The 15,462-nt window shown below is 50.9% G+C and overlaps 7 protein-coding genes across 7 annotated transcripts; 3 read left to right on the forward strand and 4 right to left on the reverse strand.

Moving 5' to 3' along the window:
* Positions 1-101: 101 nt before the first annotated feature.
* Positions 102-1,401, forward strand: AUEXF2481DRAFT_91163 (glycoside hydrolase family 76 protein; the record flags this gene model as incomplete). The annotated part of the gene is made up of 2 exons (XM_013485773.1): positions 102-451; positions 511-1,401. 2 exons carry the CDS (start codon positions 102-104, stop codon positions 1,316-1,318), a joined length of 1,158 nt encoding a protein of 385 aa, XP_013341227.1. The 3' UTR covers positions 1,319-1,401.
* Positions 1,402-1,839: 438 nt separating this feature from the next.
* On the reverse strand, positions 1,840-2,457 carry AUEXF2481DRAFT_68305 (uncharacterized protein; the record flags this gene model as incomplete). The annotated part of the gene is made up of 1 exon (XM_013485745.1): positions 1,840-2,457. The coding sequence occupies one exon, from the start codon at positions 2,455-2,457 to the stop codon at positions 1,840-1,842; it is 618 nt and encodes a 205-aa protein (XP_013341199.1).
* Positions 2,458-2,951: 494 nt separating this feature from the next.
* On the reverse strand, positions 2,952-5,259 carry AUEXF2481DRAFT_68424 (uncharacterized protein; the record flags this gene model as incomplete). Its single annotated transcript, XM_013485763.1, has 2 exons — positions 2,952-4,296; positions 4,349-5,259. 2 exons carry the CDS (start codon positions 5,257-5,259, stop codon positions 2,952-2,954), a joined length of 2,256 nt encoding a protein of 751 aa, XP_013341217.1.
* A 1,026-nt stretch (positions 5,260-6,285) lies between these two features.
* Positions 6,286-8,016, reverse strand: AUEXF2481DRAFT_32016 (uncharacterized protein; the record flags this gene model as incomplete). The annotated part of the gene is made up of 2 exons (XM_013485691.1): positions 6,286-6,365; positions 6,417-8,016. The coding sequence occupies 2 exons, from the start codon at positions 8,014-8,016 to the stop codon at positions 6,286-6,288; spliced, it is 1,680 nt and encodes a 559-aa protein (XP_013341145.1).
* Positions 8,017-9,410: 1,394 nt separating this feature from the next.
* AUEXF2481DRAFT_418370 (uncharacterized protein) lies at positions 9,411-10,347 on the forward strand. Its single transcript, XM_013485815.1, has 2 exons — positions 9,411-9,611; positions 9,676-10,347. The coding sequence occupies exons 1-2, from the start codon at positions 9,569-9,571 to the stop codon at positions 10,080-10,082; spliced, it is 450 nt and encodes a 149-aa protein (XP_013341269.1). The 5' UTR covers positions 9,411-9,568; the 3' UTR covers positions 10,083-10,347.
* A 1,767-nt stretch (positions 10,348-12,114) lies between these two features.
* On the forward strand, positions 12,115-13,256 carry AUEXF2481DRAFT_418487 (uncharacterized protein). The gene has a single exon (XM_013485816.1). The coding sequence runs from the start codon at positions 12,416-12,418 to the stop codon at positions 13,004-13,006; it is 591 nt and encodes a 196-aa protein (XP_013341270.1). The 5' UTR covers positions 12,115-12,415; the 3' UTR covers positions 13,007-13,256.
* Positions 13,257-13,281: 25 nt separating this feature from the next.
* Positions 13,282-15,418, reverse strand: AUEXF2481DRAFT_42864 (uncharacterized protein). Its single transcript, XM_013485729.1, has one exon. It carries the CDS (start codon positions 15,071-15,073, stop codon positions 13,493-13,495), a length of 1,581 nt encoding a protein of 526 aa, XP_013341183.1. The 5' UTR covers positions 15,074-15,418; the 3' UTR covers positions 13,282-13,492.
* Between the last annotated feature and the right edge of the window lie 44 nt (positions 15,419-15,462).

Below are 15,462 nucleotides of genomic sequence, written 5' to 3' on the forward strand. Positions count from 1 at the left end.
TCGTTCTGGACCTTGTCAGGTCAAGAATATATATACACGCTCATTACATCCACCCCCCATCACTCACTTTTTCGTAAAGCAACTCATAAGACATTTTCATCATGTTGTTTAGTCTTCTTTCTTCATCTTTGCTGCTGGCAGCGACTGCTTCTGCTCTTCCCGCTGAGCTAGAATCTCGAGCTACCAACCAATATCTCACCAACTCGCACGTGGCCATTACTGAACTCCAAACTTTTTACAAGCAACCATCACCGGCTCCTTGGGCGGGTGGCTGGTGGAACAGTGCCAATTGCTTGACTCTGCTCGCCGATCTGCGTGCAAAGGACAGCTCGTCATTTCTCACTTCCATCACGGATGGTGCAAATGGTGTTTTCAAGACTACCCTCAATAACCAGGCCAGAGACAGCACGAATGCACTTTCGTACACGGATTTCTTTGACGATCAATTATGGTCAGTGGCCCTTTCTTATTTCCGCAAACATAATGTAGTGTACTAATGTTTTTGAACAGGTGGATTCTTGCTTTGATCAAAACCTCCGACGTAACCAAGGATACCAGCTTCCTTCAGGCCGCAAACCTCACATTCGCGGCTGTAACTCTGAACAACAAAGCCTCCAACAACCCCTGTGGTGGTCTCGCAAATGCCTATCCTTCAGAAAAGTACTTGGTGAAGAGCAGCACAATCGCGACAGTCCTTTACGTAGCAGCAGCCGCTCAACTAGCAACCCGCTACCCAGCTCAGAAGACCTATTTCCTCAACAAAGCAACCACACAATGGTCGTGGATCACCAAAAACATCTTGATCGATGGCATAATGCAAGGAGATGCACTAACAGGCTCTCCACCCTCTTGCTCCAACAACCACGCCTTCTTGACCTACATCGAAGGCGTAGCCCTCCAAGCCCTCGTCGCTCTATACCACGCCACAAACGATGCCTCCTACCTCACCACCGCCGACACCTTGGCCACAAAGCTGCTGTCCGGAAAATACGGCATGATGGACTCCAACAAAATCGCCCTTGAATTCTGCGACAATGAAAACAGTTGCAATCCCGATCTTGCACAATTCAAAGGTATCATGATGAGAGGATTGCGTACGTTGAGGGATGCCAAACCTGATGTTGCTGGAGGGCAGATCAAGGGCTTCTTGACAAAGAATGCGGATAGTATTTGGAACAACGATAGACAGAGTGGGACGAACTTGCTGGGGGAAAAGTGGGCTGGTCCTTTTGTGTTGGAGAGTGGGAGTGCTATGCAGTTGAGTAGTCATAGTTCTGCTACCATGGCGCTTGTGCAGGCTGCGTTGGCGAATATGTAGATGTTTGGAGATTTGGGGAGTTTTGCGTGGAGAGAGAGAGAGATTCATGGGAGATAACTTTGGGTTTTAAGTCGGCTGGTTCGACATGTACTCGTGGTTGATGCGTTATAGAAGAATTTCGCATTCCAAAATCGCAGTACTGCCACCACATCGCCTTCTTAGCGGCTCTCTCCACTCCTGATCTCCTATGGCGAGCATGGGCCGTAAAAAGGCATGATGCAATTCAAGATCATTCATCATTGGCCAGGGAGAACAATGCCGTGGCTGTACCTCAGCGAAAGCCGCATCGATGATGAAAGTCACTGTGCGGTTCTACAGCGACATTCTTCAGACGGCAGCTTTCACTGGGATCATACAACTTCTGATCTGGTGGGTGTTGCTTGTAAAGGATCGCAAATCAGTAACTACTGGACCCAAGATCACAAATAGCATAACTACAGCACGTATAGAAGAAGAGCTGGACCGAAAGTGGTTTGGAAGTCTGGCTAGGGTCTGGATGAACGAATCTCTCGATGCAACATCTACAGATAACTCTTCGTCTTTGCCATATGCACACCATGAGCCCAATGGAAGAGTTTGGCAGACACCATATACCCCTCCATCTTGCTATACTCGACCAACTTTTCATAAAGCTCAGCCAAGGGAACAACAACCCTTTCAATATGTTCCCCGTCATCAAGCTGCTGCTCAGGCTCCTTGTCCCCATCCTTGAGATGCACCTCCATCATAGCCAACTGCATATTCGCACTAGTCATACCCGGATCCGCCGAAACAATCGGACTGACCGAAGTAACTTTGCCTTCATAGCCAGTCTCTTCTCTCAACTCCCGAACTGCGGCTTCCTCCACCGTCTCATTCGCATCTACCAAACCAGCAGGCCATTCCACAGAGATAGCGTCGATTGGAGGTCGGTATTGAAGCACCAGTATTGTGGTGGGGGCTTTTGTAGGGTGGAGGATTATGTTGCCCATGGCTACTGCATCGACACCTGCCGAGCCGCGGGTTTTGCGGGACGCGACTTCCCAGGTTCGTGTCTTGTTGCTTTGGTCTGTCCAGTTGATTTTGCGGAGGGCGACCCATTTTGTGTCTGCCGTCGAGACGTCTTCGATGCTGTGGATGGTGCCCTTTTGTGCCTTCATGCTTGTCGATGTCTGGGAGAAGAAGCGTGTTGCGTAGATGATGCGAGAAGGTGTGGTGGAGGGGGAGACAGTAATTGCGCGAATGGAGCGGAGCGCTGTACGGTTCAGCATTGGTTCGCAGGGGACTGTCAGTCGATGATTGAGTGAGTGTTGTACATACGTTTCTCTTTTACTGGCGTAATGTGTTTACTGAGGCTGATGTAGAGTTGGTTGATGATGCCTTCTGTTGTCCCACAAACGTCATTGTGCCAGCCACCCTTCCCCACATCTGCTTCAAGCCTTCACTTCGACATATATTCACTGAAGGGTCTTCTTGGAGTACAGTACTTTTGTTGCTATGCAAAGTGATCATGAACACCTTATGAACAAGGTAAACCACCCTGCCTCTGTTCGGCCGTGTTGTATGCATGCTATGTGCAATCGTAGCTCATCATGAACAAAGTCCCCTTATTAACCTCTCGTGATGCCCTTTCCAACCCCACCTTCCCAAACTTTTATACATGAGTGCCCTTGAGCAATTCCTGAAGCTCGGCTGCCTTGATCAACTTGCAGCTCGTACCCTCGCACACCTGAACCATATCTCTGTCTTGCTCAATTGAGCCAAGGACTTCGTTGCGCTGTCTAAGCCAGTCGCTCTTGCTGTCACCGCCTAGTCTGACCACCGTTGAGCCAGGACGAACCATCTGGTGTAGTTGGCTCAGCGCACTCTTCACCTCTGAGCTTGCATCAGTTCCGGAGATGACAATAGGCTTGACATCCAGTCTTGAGTTGACAACTGCCGACATGAGACCGGTAAAGAGACCAGGGTGCTGAACCATCTCCACCTCGAATGCCTTGGCAGTGCGTGTAGCAAGAGCAGAGTAATTAGAATCATCAAGCAATGATGAGAGCCTGAATAAGTTTGTAGCGCTCACACCGTTGGCACTGGGCTCTGCGTTATCCATGGCGTCCTTGCTGCGAATCAGAATGTCAGGAGCAAGTGCTGGTGTGCCGAAGAAGCCACCCTTGGTCTCGCTCTCATTGTCTGCAAAATGTTGGATTTGCGATTGCTGTAGCTCGTCTGCCCACTGCAGGTACGAGTCGTCGAAGGTCGCCTCATAGAGATCAATGAGACCGCTGATGAGGAATGCGTAATCGTCAGCAAAGCCGGCTGTGGCGCCAGGACCCTCACGGTATACACGTCGTAGAGTCTTGGTTTGCGAGTCATAGAGCTCTCTTCTGATGAATTGAGATGCTGAGACGGCGGCCTCGAGATATCTTCTAGAGGCTGCTGGTTCAGACTCCTTCAGGGCAGCACTCGTACGAGCGAGGCCACCAATTGCAAGACCGTTCCAGGAGACAACAATCTTGTCGTCAAGCAGAGGTCGAGGACGATGTTGGTCACGCCAATCCGACAATCTTTGACGGCCGATTTGGATAGCTTGTACTGTGTCCTGTTCAGAAAGCCCGAATTGCTGACTGAGATCAGTGATGGACAAAGTCACACAGAGCGTGTTGAGTCCCTTCAGCTCGCCCTGGATGTCATGCTTCGGGCTGACATTACCGTTAGGCTTCACGTTCCAGTGCTTTGCGAGAATGCTGGCCAGCTTCTCGTCAGTCAGAGCTTTGTAGAACTCCGAGTGAGACCAGACGTAAAAGGCACCCTCTTTGTGCTCTTTCTCCGAGGCACTTGGTGCACTATCTGCATCCTCGGAAGCGTGGAAGCCACCAGCAGGCGACTGTATGGGCGATGAGGTCAGGTAGGTAGCGATGTCGTGGGCCGTCTCGAGGAAGAGAGGGTTCTTTGTGATGAGCCAGGCGTCGAGATAGAGAGGAAGCAGTTGGGCGTTGTCGTAAAGCCTATGAGACATGTCAGTGGTAAACAGTACAAGTGAAGAGTTCAGGCACATACATCTTCTCAAAATGCGGCAGACTCCAGTCCTTGGTCACGGAGTATCTGGCGAATCCATGACCAACCTGGTCCTTGATTCCACCCTTGGCCATGTTGTCGAGCGTCTTTACGACCATCTTCTGTGAGTTCTGTACGGCGTCATCGCCGACAATGTCCTTGACGATACCGTCCCACTCGCCGAGTCTCAGCAAGAAGGACAGGTGCGAGGGAGTAGGGAACTTTGGAGCACCGCCAAAGCCGCCATTTTGCTCATCATATCTGGACTTGTAGTGGTCGTATGCCTCTTCCAACAATTCCAGCTCTAGGCCGTCGTCGCTTCCATCGATGCCTTCGCCCGATCTCCTGCCAGACAGGGTGCCTTCTTGGGCGAATTGTCTGAGCTGGTCGGTGATGTTCGAAGCGCTTTCTCTGCATCGTGCCTCCTGCTCTTTCCATGCGCTGGCCACCTTTGTCAGGATAGTCTCGAAGCCTCCGCCATGGTGCGCACGCTCGCTCTTCGGACCCGGCCAGTATGTTCCACCGAACAGCGGTTGCAAGTCTGGAGTGACAAAGACGTTGAGAGGCCAGCCTCCACCACCGGTCGTGGCTTGTAGGAAATCCATGTAGACCTTGTCAACGTCAGGGCGTTCTTCGCGGTCGACCTTGACAGGGATGAAGTGTTCGTTCAACAGCTGGGCAATGCGATCGTCCATGAAGCTCTCGTGAGCCATGACATGGCACCAATGGCATGCCGAATAGCCAATCGAAACAAAGAGTAGGCGATTGGTGCGTTTGGACAGCTCGAGTGTCTCCGGACTCCAGAGCTGCCATGCTGTAGGGTTGTTGGAGTGCGATCGGACGTATGGCGACTTGCTCTCGTTGCAGCGGTTGCTCAGCGACACGAAGCCGCCTTTGGACGCGGAGGCACTCATCGTTCGGATGGGGGAGAGATGATGGGTAGGACGATGGCGGGAGAACGACGTGGCCAGAGAGGATGTGGACAATCCGAGACGCGACGACAATGGCATGTGCTTGTTGCTGTCGACTGTCGCGGCCAGAGTCGATAAAGCGTAATCGCGACGATAGAGAGCCTCCACCATTGGACCCGTTTGACCCCACCATTTCCTCTAGAAAGCCATCGGACTTGCGTCATTTTGGATGCTCCAGCTATATTGAATTGGGTACCTCCACACCAAACACCATCCCCTGCCACTCGTACTCGCATCTGGCCGAATACATCCTCTAGACTTTCTCCCCTCTCACTTTCTTGCCTTGCAAACAAGAATATGAGACGCCGCTTCCTCTCTGCGAAATCCTGTCACTCCCACTCTCTTCCAACCATCCAAGCAAACCAACGACGAGCTGTAGCAAGCCACACTCACGTATCATATCGATAGACTTACGCCGGAAGTCGACGAAAACCCACGTCTCCTGCTGGCATCGCTGCGAATTCTAAAAAGCATTGTGCCTTGAGACAGCTCAGATTATCCTCGACACAGCTTGCGTGGAGGGCACCATGTTGCCGCGTCGCTGCAAACTATGTACTTGTTCACATGGGAAGTCAAAGAGGCGAATAAGGTTAAAGTCATTGCTCGTTTCATCGGCGAATTTCATTTTCGAAGAAGCGAAAGCTACAAAAAGGGGGTGACCACAAGCCGTGCGATCCATAACATCCGTGGAAGAAAATATACACTGAAGGCGAGTAGTAAAAAGTCGTGAACATAACACCAGCCAGTGTTATCATTCTCGTTCTTTTATGGAGGGCGAGGAAGAATCCAGTCCCACTGCCCACAAACTCCCCACATGCAATCAACAAAGTAAAGAACAAAAGATAAAAATGCGACTTTCCGCTGTCATCAAGACAACCTCTGTAAGTCCTGCTGCACTGGTAGAAGAGAAGAGTTTGCCGTCAAGAGTCGTCAGGCAACTTTTAGAGCTGCTCCGCCTGCACCCACCCCTTACAGGTTGTAGGACCAGTCCTGAGTAGGCTTGTTGAGCGAAGCGCCGATGTTTGCAGCGTATTCACCAGCGTAGTTACCTATGTGTTTGTTAGCATCTTCTCGTCAAGTCAAATGCTGTAGTAACCTACCAGGAGAGCCGTAGTTGCAGACAGTGAAGTGAGGAGAAACGTATTGACCAACGTTGGCAAGACCGCCAGAGCAGTACTGAGTAGCGCAGCCGACCTTGGTGGTACCCTTCCAGACAAGCTGAGAGAAGTGACCCCACTTCTCGAAGTTGCTCATGTCAGGGTTGGCCTGGCCATAGAGGTTGGTGTAGTAGCCTACTTCACCGTTGTAGAAGAGCTCAGTGATGACAGCAGAAACGTTGTTAGCCTCGACACCAGCAGCGATGTTCTGGCCGTAGCCACCGCCGTCAACATTCATGCTGTGAGCGTAAACGCAAGTGGCAGCAATCTTGGCGGCAGTGGAGGCGAGTGCCGCGTCCCATGCAAGGGCAGGAGCGGAGTGGTTGGAACGGTGGACGTTGTGGTGGTCGACAACGCGCTGTTGGTAGGTGGTAGCCTTACCAGCGGGTGCGGCGACGGTGCTGCTAGCCTGTAGTGTTGTCTTAGCATTGCTGATCACAGGGGATGATGAAGACTTTGTCGAAGATGAGATCGATGATGACTTGGAAGAACTCTCGGGCGGAATAGATGAGGACTTGGATGTGGAGAAGATGGTGGAGGAGGAGCGGGATGAGGTAGAGGTGGTCTTGACGGATGGAGAGGATGATGACGCAGGTCTAGGAGGAAAGATGGAGGAACTGAAGGGGGGAGCAACGGATGACTCGCGCTTGCAAGCTTTGCGCGAGGTAGAAACGGATGCAACTCTTTCAACAGTGGAGAGGGAGAGAAGAGAGACCTTTTTGGTACTCGATGTTGGTTTGGAGGTCGTGGAAACCTTCTTCGTGGAGACAGGAGTTCCCTTCTGGGTTGTCGACACCTTCTTCGACGAAGAAGACACCTTGCTCGTTGAAGTTGCCTTCTTGGAGGTAACGGTCGTCTTCTTCGTCGTAGTAACTGCCTTGACCGTTGAGGTTCTCACAATCGTGGAAGTGGCACGCTTGACGGGAGAGGAGGGGGAGGAAGGACGGAACATCTGGGCCATGAGGCTTTCAAAGTTCACACGAGGGTGAAGAGAATCACGAGAAAGAAGATAATGGAACGATTCAAGTAAGCTCACCTCGGTGGTGGCTGCAGGAGCAGCAGAAGTAGCAACAGCAGTGGTAGATTCAGCAGAAGGAGTCACGACCCAGGTAGAAGCCCACGAGCTGGTCCAGGCGCTGGTGTAGCCTTGAGCAGGAATGGCGGCCTTAGGGTCGGCAGAAGACGAGGCAGCAACGGGTGCTGTGGTGGCCGAGGAAGCGACAGTGACAGCGGGAACCTCGGTGGTAACTACCACGATGGAAGCAGTCGACGACTCAGCAGCCTTGGACCACGAATGGCGGTGTCCATGATACTGAGAGGTAACGGCAGCCTCAGTCGTGGCAGCAGGGGCTGGCTGCTCGACGGCCGAAGTTGCGGCGGTGGAAGAGACAGTAACGGGGATAGTCACACCCTCAGTCTCGGTAACATAGACTGTCTCGTAGGCGACATCATACACAGTGTCGATCTCCAGATCGCGCTTGATAGGGCTGGCAATAGCGCTGGCAACCAGAGCGACTCCAGTAAACAAAGTGGCAGTACGCATATTGTTTTCTTATGGGTTGTTGATTGTTGTTGATGGTGAGTGTTGTGTTGTAAAAGGGATACCAGATCCGGATAGAATGGAAGACTTGAAAGACTGATGGGCCAGAATGTTAGTGACCACTGCTACTGCTGTTGCGCTCTTCTGCTACTGCTTTGATCTTTCCAGAAGATAGCAGAGGCAGGCAGTTTTTATGTATAATGACAATAGAGAGCGACAGCAAAGGAAGTGGTGAATTCGGTGAACAGATAGAGGTTGACTGGCCAGAGTGTTCGAGTTGCAATAATACCGTTCGTTGTCTCTGAGAAGAACGGCAACGGTGTGCTCACCAGGGAACGAGTGTGGGTGTAAGGTAGCGGGCTGGATCTTATCGATCTTCGAGGGCGAACGGTATTGTTTATATAACGGGCAGGGTGATGGATAGAACTCGAAAAATGTGCACTTACGTGAAAGTCCTCGCGGAGGGGTTGGCTTGCAGAGAGTGTGGTGGGACGAAAAAGAGTGAAATGCAACCGTTAAGGCGCGTGAACGAGTGACAAGAAAGAAGCGGTGGTGGACAACGAGGAGGGAAGTTGATGTGGCAGCGTGATGGACGACTTTTGAATGGGCGTGGTTGACGGGGGCTAAAACGCTAGTGGCCGCACTAGTAGGTAGGACTCCTGTGACCGGGATGTGAGTGAAGATGAACCTTGATGAAACACTCTCCGCAAATGCAGGTGCTTGTCGATTGCGTACGAGCGCCGTTGGAACGCCTTCCTAAGTAGACGGCTCCTTTGTATAAGGTTCGATGCAGCAGCGACTGAAGAATTAGCTGGTCCGGGGCTCAGGGGACTGGGTCGTTCTTCAACCATTCCGAAATCTAGACAAAGTTCAGGAGACTAGCATTGACATGTGGTTCAACTGCCACTCCTTGCGTATGCCAGGCGTGGAATGTGTTTCCTGGATTCAGACCTTCAGAACCCCAACATCCATCACCGCCGCAACCTGGCAACCACCTCATCACTGGAAATCGTAGCAATGTAAACCATGGAACAAAGGACTCGAGAGCCGTGATTGCCTAACACTCAAGCCGCGTCACTACAGCTATCCCAGGTCCAAACGCGGCCCGGCACGAAAATCAAGGTACCATCGAAGTTTCATTCGTTGTCGCAAGAAAAGTTCCTGCGTTAGCCACACATAAATACTGTGGGGTACAAGCCCCTGTCTATTCTCGCTTCCGGACTCCCGAGTCCCAAACATGCTTCTTCACTGCTCGTATGACAGGGCCTCGCCTCGAATAATGCTATTCCATCATGCGGTCTCATCTTCTCGCCGTCTCACCTCGTAGCGACAAGCGCTCCCCTGAGTCTCGAGCGTTTGGCTGCCAGGGGAAAAACGTGGTACGACAAGGTTAAGCGCCGCCGAGCCCTCTACAACGATTAGGTAGCTGACAAGGTTTTGTGGCCATGTACGAGTAGCGTGGGAAAAGGAGGGGCCGTTCAGCGCAGTCGAAAGTCTCAACCAAAATACCTTGAACTTGCGACTGTGCAAGTATTACTCGCGTTCGAGCGAGGCAATGCCCGAGTCCGTCACATCCTCAGTCCTTCCATTGTTCGAAGGTGAACAAATCAACCGAAGTCTCGATCAGTGTAAGAATTAACCGCTCAAGTATCGTCAATGCAGATCGGGACGAAAGACCGTCTCTTGTGTGGTGCCCTTGTGCAACCTCGGTGCATGAAGTGCCATGGAATGTCGTTGTTCTCGTAACCGTCTTGAGCTCACGTTCCGCAACGTCTGGTTTGAAGTTTCGACAGCTGGCTCGACAACCGACAACCTCAACCCCCAACAACGTTGGAGCTGACCCGTTAACAAAGAAAAATGTACCTATCGCCAAGTCCATCGCTTACAACGTCAACAAGCACATCTGGTTCAGTTTGCATCATAATGTGAGCACGAATGCCAGCATACAACACCCCGGTCGATCTCGAAACGTTCTGCTATGGTCGAGCTGGAATAGAGGATCCGCAACACCCGACGTGCTTTTTTGCGGATTTGTTCTTCTCCATGGTTGTGAACATCCGTCTCGCTGAGACTCTCAAGTAGTCTCATCTTCCAATGCATCCAGATTTTGTTGTAGGAGCTGACTCCAAGACATGGTACCACCTGTTGAAGCTGTCGGATGGTCCACTTCCCCTCTATGGTCCGTTTCTAGTCAAAGATGACGATAAAACCTTTCGCTTTTGCTTCAGCAACAGACTGTCAGTCTCATCTCGATGCTTCACTTGATTCAGGAGCACCCGTGTTTGGAAGCAACGTCTGCATCATTGCTATGTATCGACACAAGGTCCAGCTCTGACATCTCTATCAAGAGTCACTGTTCGACTCTCCTGCGGCCTTCCCAACGCTTTGGTTGAGGGTCCAGAGGTACGTACCTGAAAATTTCCTCACTTTGTTATCAGAGTAATGTAATGCCGGAAAATGCATGGACGGTAATGTCCCAGCCCGATGCATCCTGGTCTCTGATAAATTGCAGCGCGGTCTTGGTACAGATGACATTGTGCACTTATCGTGCAATTCGAAGCCTTCGCGGTGGCCAATCTAGCCAAGAGCCTTGCTATACTCATCAATGGCATTTGCACCTTTTTCCTGCCGATGATATCCAACCTCTACGGTGTTTCTGGTTGGGAATAGAGAAAGTCAACCTCTAGCGGAGGCGGAGTAGGCTTGGATGCGATGGTGCCTTTACGCAGCTGGGTTATTATGCTGCGCTGTGATGAGAGGAGGGGTTATACTGAGGTCTCACAACAGGTTAGCAAGAAGCATCGTGCTTAGTTGGCTATACCAAGGACTTCTTATGTATACCTCATCCAAAGCAACATGGTTTGGAGGGTCACGCAGTAATTTAACTTAGCTTCTGAAACTAAGAGCTAAAGCACATCGTCTTCCTGTGCTATTCGGTCGAAACATTTGCGGCAAGCAAAATGGCATATAATGCTACTAACTGCAATGCACGATTTGGTTCTAGCAGATAGCTGTCGGACGATCGCTTCTGTCATGATATTCAAGCTCGTGATTATTTACAGTGCGATCGGGACAGCACGAGACACGAATAACGCCTGAGCGAGTTGTTTTGTTCGACGATGTTCAGTCCCGTAAACACCAGTTTGACAGTGCTGAGTGGACATGACTTGGCTTTGTTTGTACACAGCTTGATCTATGACGACCATCGACCACGACGATCTGGGAGGAAGCATGTCTGTTTCAAGATCACCAGGCTGTCACAGAAGCTTCATAGTTATCCGAGTCCGAAACCTGGTGCAAATCATGATGAGGATTGTAAAATTGAACCCGTTTCATGGAGCGGTGACAGGCGCAAGGACATCTTGATGTTGGCCGTCTGTTGGCCGTCAAAGCGGGGAAGCGAAATGACGAACGCCAGAGCGTTCGCAGATCTCAGACCTGTTCACTTTCATCACAGTCAAGGCCGCCCAAAACACAGAGCAATCTCAAGGATCGACGCAAATCTCGTCTTTGCATCGGATGCAGTGTCAAAGCTTCAGGGCTTGCCAGCCGTCGTCTGTATATCTCTGACGTCCAGCGTCGACCGCCAAATTCTAGACTCATTTTCGCAATGAAGAGCGAGGCTGCCAGTATGTGACTCTAGATGGGTGCAATCTCAAGCGAACGATTCACATGGCGTGTAGCCACGAGAAACCGTCGGCATATCAACAACTGTCAAGGACGACGTTGACCGGATACCATCGTTGGTATCAGATGACCGTTTGAAGAACGGATCGTACTTAGCAGATGAGGACAAGATGCAATAGTCGTCGTGAGGTACGACTACACTTATAGCTTTTGGAACACAGCCATTACACACCTCTAACAGCGCCGTCTGGTGGACAGACAACTGTGTTGCTTCCCTTTATACACTCACAGCGTCGAACTTTCACGGTTTCGACCAACCTTGTAGAAAGGTTGCCATGCTCGCATATGGCCCAGGATAGAGTTATTCCAGACACCTTTGGTAAGAGAGCACAATAGTGCTGCTGTTAGTAGATAGCAGCATGGTGAGGGATACGCAAGTACATCTCAGCACTCTTGCGTAATGCGTTGTACAGAAGATCGGATCCCTCCGGTCAGACCCAACTGAAGCGAGCATCCATAAACTCTGCATACTTCAAAGATGCGAGTCACAAGTAAGAGCAGCATTCTGATGATGGACACACTGTCCCAATAGTCTCACGACCCACCGTCAAGCCGAAGATCACCGCTCAACTGAGTGAATTTGCTCAGCAACCCACGCGGTCTCCCCACCTCTCAGGAAGTCATTCTACGCCCATAAGTTCGCTCAGGAAACACATTGTCTCCTCTCCTCCTTCCTCCCATCCTCCATTCCGATATACACCATCATCCTCTCATCATGACGTCGAACGCGCTACCACCAAGCTATTATGGCACAACGACTGTCATTCCCGAGAAACCTGCCCAATCGACCGCTTACCACATCACACTCCAAAGATGCAAGAGGCTCGTCGAGCTCGAAAGCGGTCGTTCAGCCACATGCGGTTTACTCGAGGACACCAATGTCGCAATCGTCCTCTCGCACACAGACACATGGGACGAAGTCCAGGACAAGATCTGGCTGCTGTATCAAAAGGCTTGGCCGGCTATTCTAGGAGACAAGGAGAGAAAGGACTACGCCTCTGGCGGTCTTGATGTGCAGTATTCTGCTCTGGACGGAACGGTTATGGGGAGGATCCAATTGCTCTATTCCAAAGGAGATGCTTTCTGGGACCTCGTCCACAATGGGGATATCAAGATTGTCAGGTTCATCGCGCATTATGCACCTCTTGTCGGAGAGGCTGCTGGGGAAGTCAGGTGCAGCCATGATCATTTCCGTGGGTTGACCTTCACCGAGAAGAAGAAGAACAAGGATTACGTCAAGGAGTTGGTCAAGGAGATCAAGATTGAAAAGAAGGCCCAGAGGAAGCACCACTGCATCATTCAATGAGTCGTTGAGATAGCCGGCGAGCTTCCAGTCAGAGTGATTGATTGGTAGTCCGACCCTGACCAGGTGATCCTGTTCCTCGACTTCCTGCCGTCAACCAAAAAGTATTTCTTTTCCCTCCATTCTTTGCAAGAGGGTAGTGTTTACTACACATAGCCACTCTCGTGGCTCCGTGAGACGCCAATTCTGATTACTACTACACAATGCTTAAACACAATCCAATCAACCCAGTGTTATTTTCCAGAGTTCTTCCATCCTGTAGCCAAACGTTCACAGCATGGTGCGCTAGATGTCGTGTTTCAAGGTCAAAGCGAATATAATGTGGTAATCATGTACGGAACAAGCAGATCTATAGCCCAAGCGCTTTCTATGTTGTTGCGCCAGCCCGATGCTATGCGCGGTCTAAGATTACATGGATGACAAAGGAAATAGAATGCATCAATGCCCTGCTACGCAACGCTCCCGAAATGCATGGCAACGCGACCGGTTCTACTGCTTGATGTAAACCAAGATGTATGGGTCGAATCCTGACGTTGGTCTTCTCCACTCTTTGGCACTGCTGCTCTGGACGGATGAATCGCTGATCTCTTTGATGCCATCGGCACTGCGGACGTATGCGATGTAATGGCCGAACTTAAGCGATCCAGAATGTGCGACTATAGCCTGGAGGCGGTACTTGGATGGCCTTGATCTGTCGACTGCCCAGGGAGATAGATCGAGTTCGTCGGGGTAATCAACATGCTGCTTGTTTTTGGTAGAACCACGCGGACCATAGCCGAACCGCATGAGCTGGATAGGCAGGACATCGGGTGCATTGTCGAGTTGGAAGATGCGAGTGCGCTTAACATTCTTCTTGCATTTGTCGCAGCGGATGATGACATTGGGTTCGCGGTGGTAAGTGTCGAGACAGTTGGTGAGGTTGACCGTACCTGATAGTTTGGGGATGGGCAGACTGAGACTAAAGCCGGGTGGATCGCTGTGGGTGTGCACCTTCTTGCAACCATCGCAAGTCCAGGATATTTTGTGCTTGATACGGAAGAGCGAGGCAAACTGATCCTTGTGGATCCCCTTGGCCTTCTCGAATGTGCCAAGCAGATACTGGAGGAAATCGTGGCTATCTTCTTGGGTATGGCCTACAGCACTCCAACGTGGATCGCTTGACTTTCCGGTTGCTCTGATGGCACCGTCAAGAGCACCCAGCTGAGCACCAACGTTGCCGGGAGATGTGTGATAACTGATGAGCAACTGTCGCATGGCGCATGTGACGCATTTGCCTTGCTTGGGGCAAGATCTGTGCGATTCATCTAGGACATTGAAAAGTTGAGGAACTGCGATGAGACTCTGTAGTACACTGCGGCGATAGCACCACTGGCTTGGATTACTCAAGCCTTTGACCTTTTGCTTTCCGATACTTGCGGGCCAGGATTGGGAGACTTTGGCGGTAGGCACTAGAGATGATCTGGAAGCCTTGTGTGAGGATGGTTCTTCCTTGCGGACTTTGGTCGGTTTGGACTCCGGTTTTGGGTCCTTCTGCTGTGTGACTACCGGCGTAGACTTCTTTTCGGTAGCAGACTGGCGGTTGGCATCCTTTGGAGAGTGCGCTCCTGGCTTTCCTGATTGCGGATCCTCCTTGCGAGACTTTTTCGTCTGTTTCTCAACCTTGGCGTCCGCGGGTTCGGTCTCGGAGATCGATCTTTTCTTGCTTAGCTTGAATGACTCCGAAGCGGCCTTCGCAGGTGTCTTCTGCGGAGGTGATTGAGGAATGGATCGCGTAACGGTCGGCGTTTCTGTGACCTGAGGCGATTTTGTGAATTTGGGCGTGTCTGTAACCTTAGATGTTGATGTGCTAGGAGGTGGAAGGCTTTTTGAGCGTACTTGAGTAGTGTTCTCCATCTTGCGTAGACGTCGTTTCAGATCCATGAATTTTCGAAGGGCGTCTTGTCGGCAGTGGGCGCAATGCGCAGTGCTCAGATCACGAAATGCTTGAATAGTTCGGTGTTTGAGAGCATTCTCGACATAAGAGGCAGCAACTTTTTCGTTGCGCCTTTTCAATCTTTTTTGAACCACCATGCTGAATAGGAAATGACAATGTGAGGAAAGCGCTATTGTGGTGATGACGAACGATGTGTTCAGCAACAATAGAAAAGAACAATACAACCAAGATTATGAATAGTCCAACTTGCGACTTCTATGCTCTTTCCACTTGATGTTAGAGTGAGAGAACCAGAATAACAGTGAATCACGAAAGACTACTGTTTATGCTCAAAGTCGCGACGCAAGACCCTGGCCAGAAGAAGATCAGTCCGGTGAGTGACAAAAATGCGCGGAGTCCAAGTCCAGTTCCAGGATCAAAAAAATAGGTGCCGCGCTCCCTTCCAACTCGCAAGTCCCAGTCGAGGTCGACGCGATGGTATAAAAGTTTGCGATTCTGAAACCAAAAATTCGAGGGACATTCAAAA

Source organism: Aureobasidium subglaciale, assembly GCF_000721755.1.
Source record: "Aureobasidium subglaciale EXF-2481 unplaced genomic scaffold scaffold_20, whole genome shotgun sequence".
In the NCBI taxonomy this organism is placed as follows: domain Eukaryota; kingdom Fungi; phylum Ascomycota; class Dothideomycetes; order Dothideales; family Saccotheciaceae; genus Aureobasidium; species Aureobasidium subglaciale.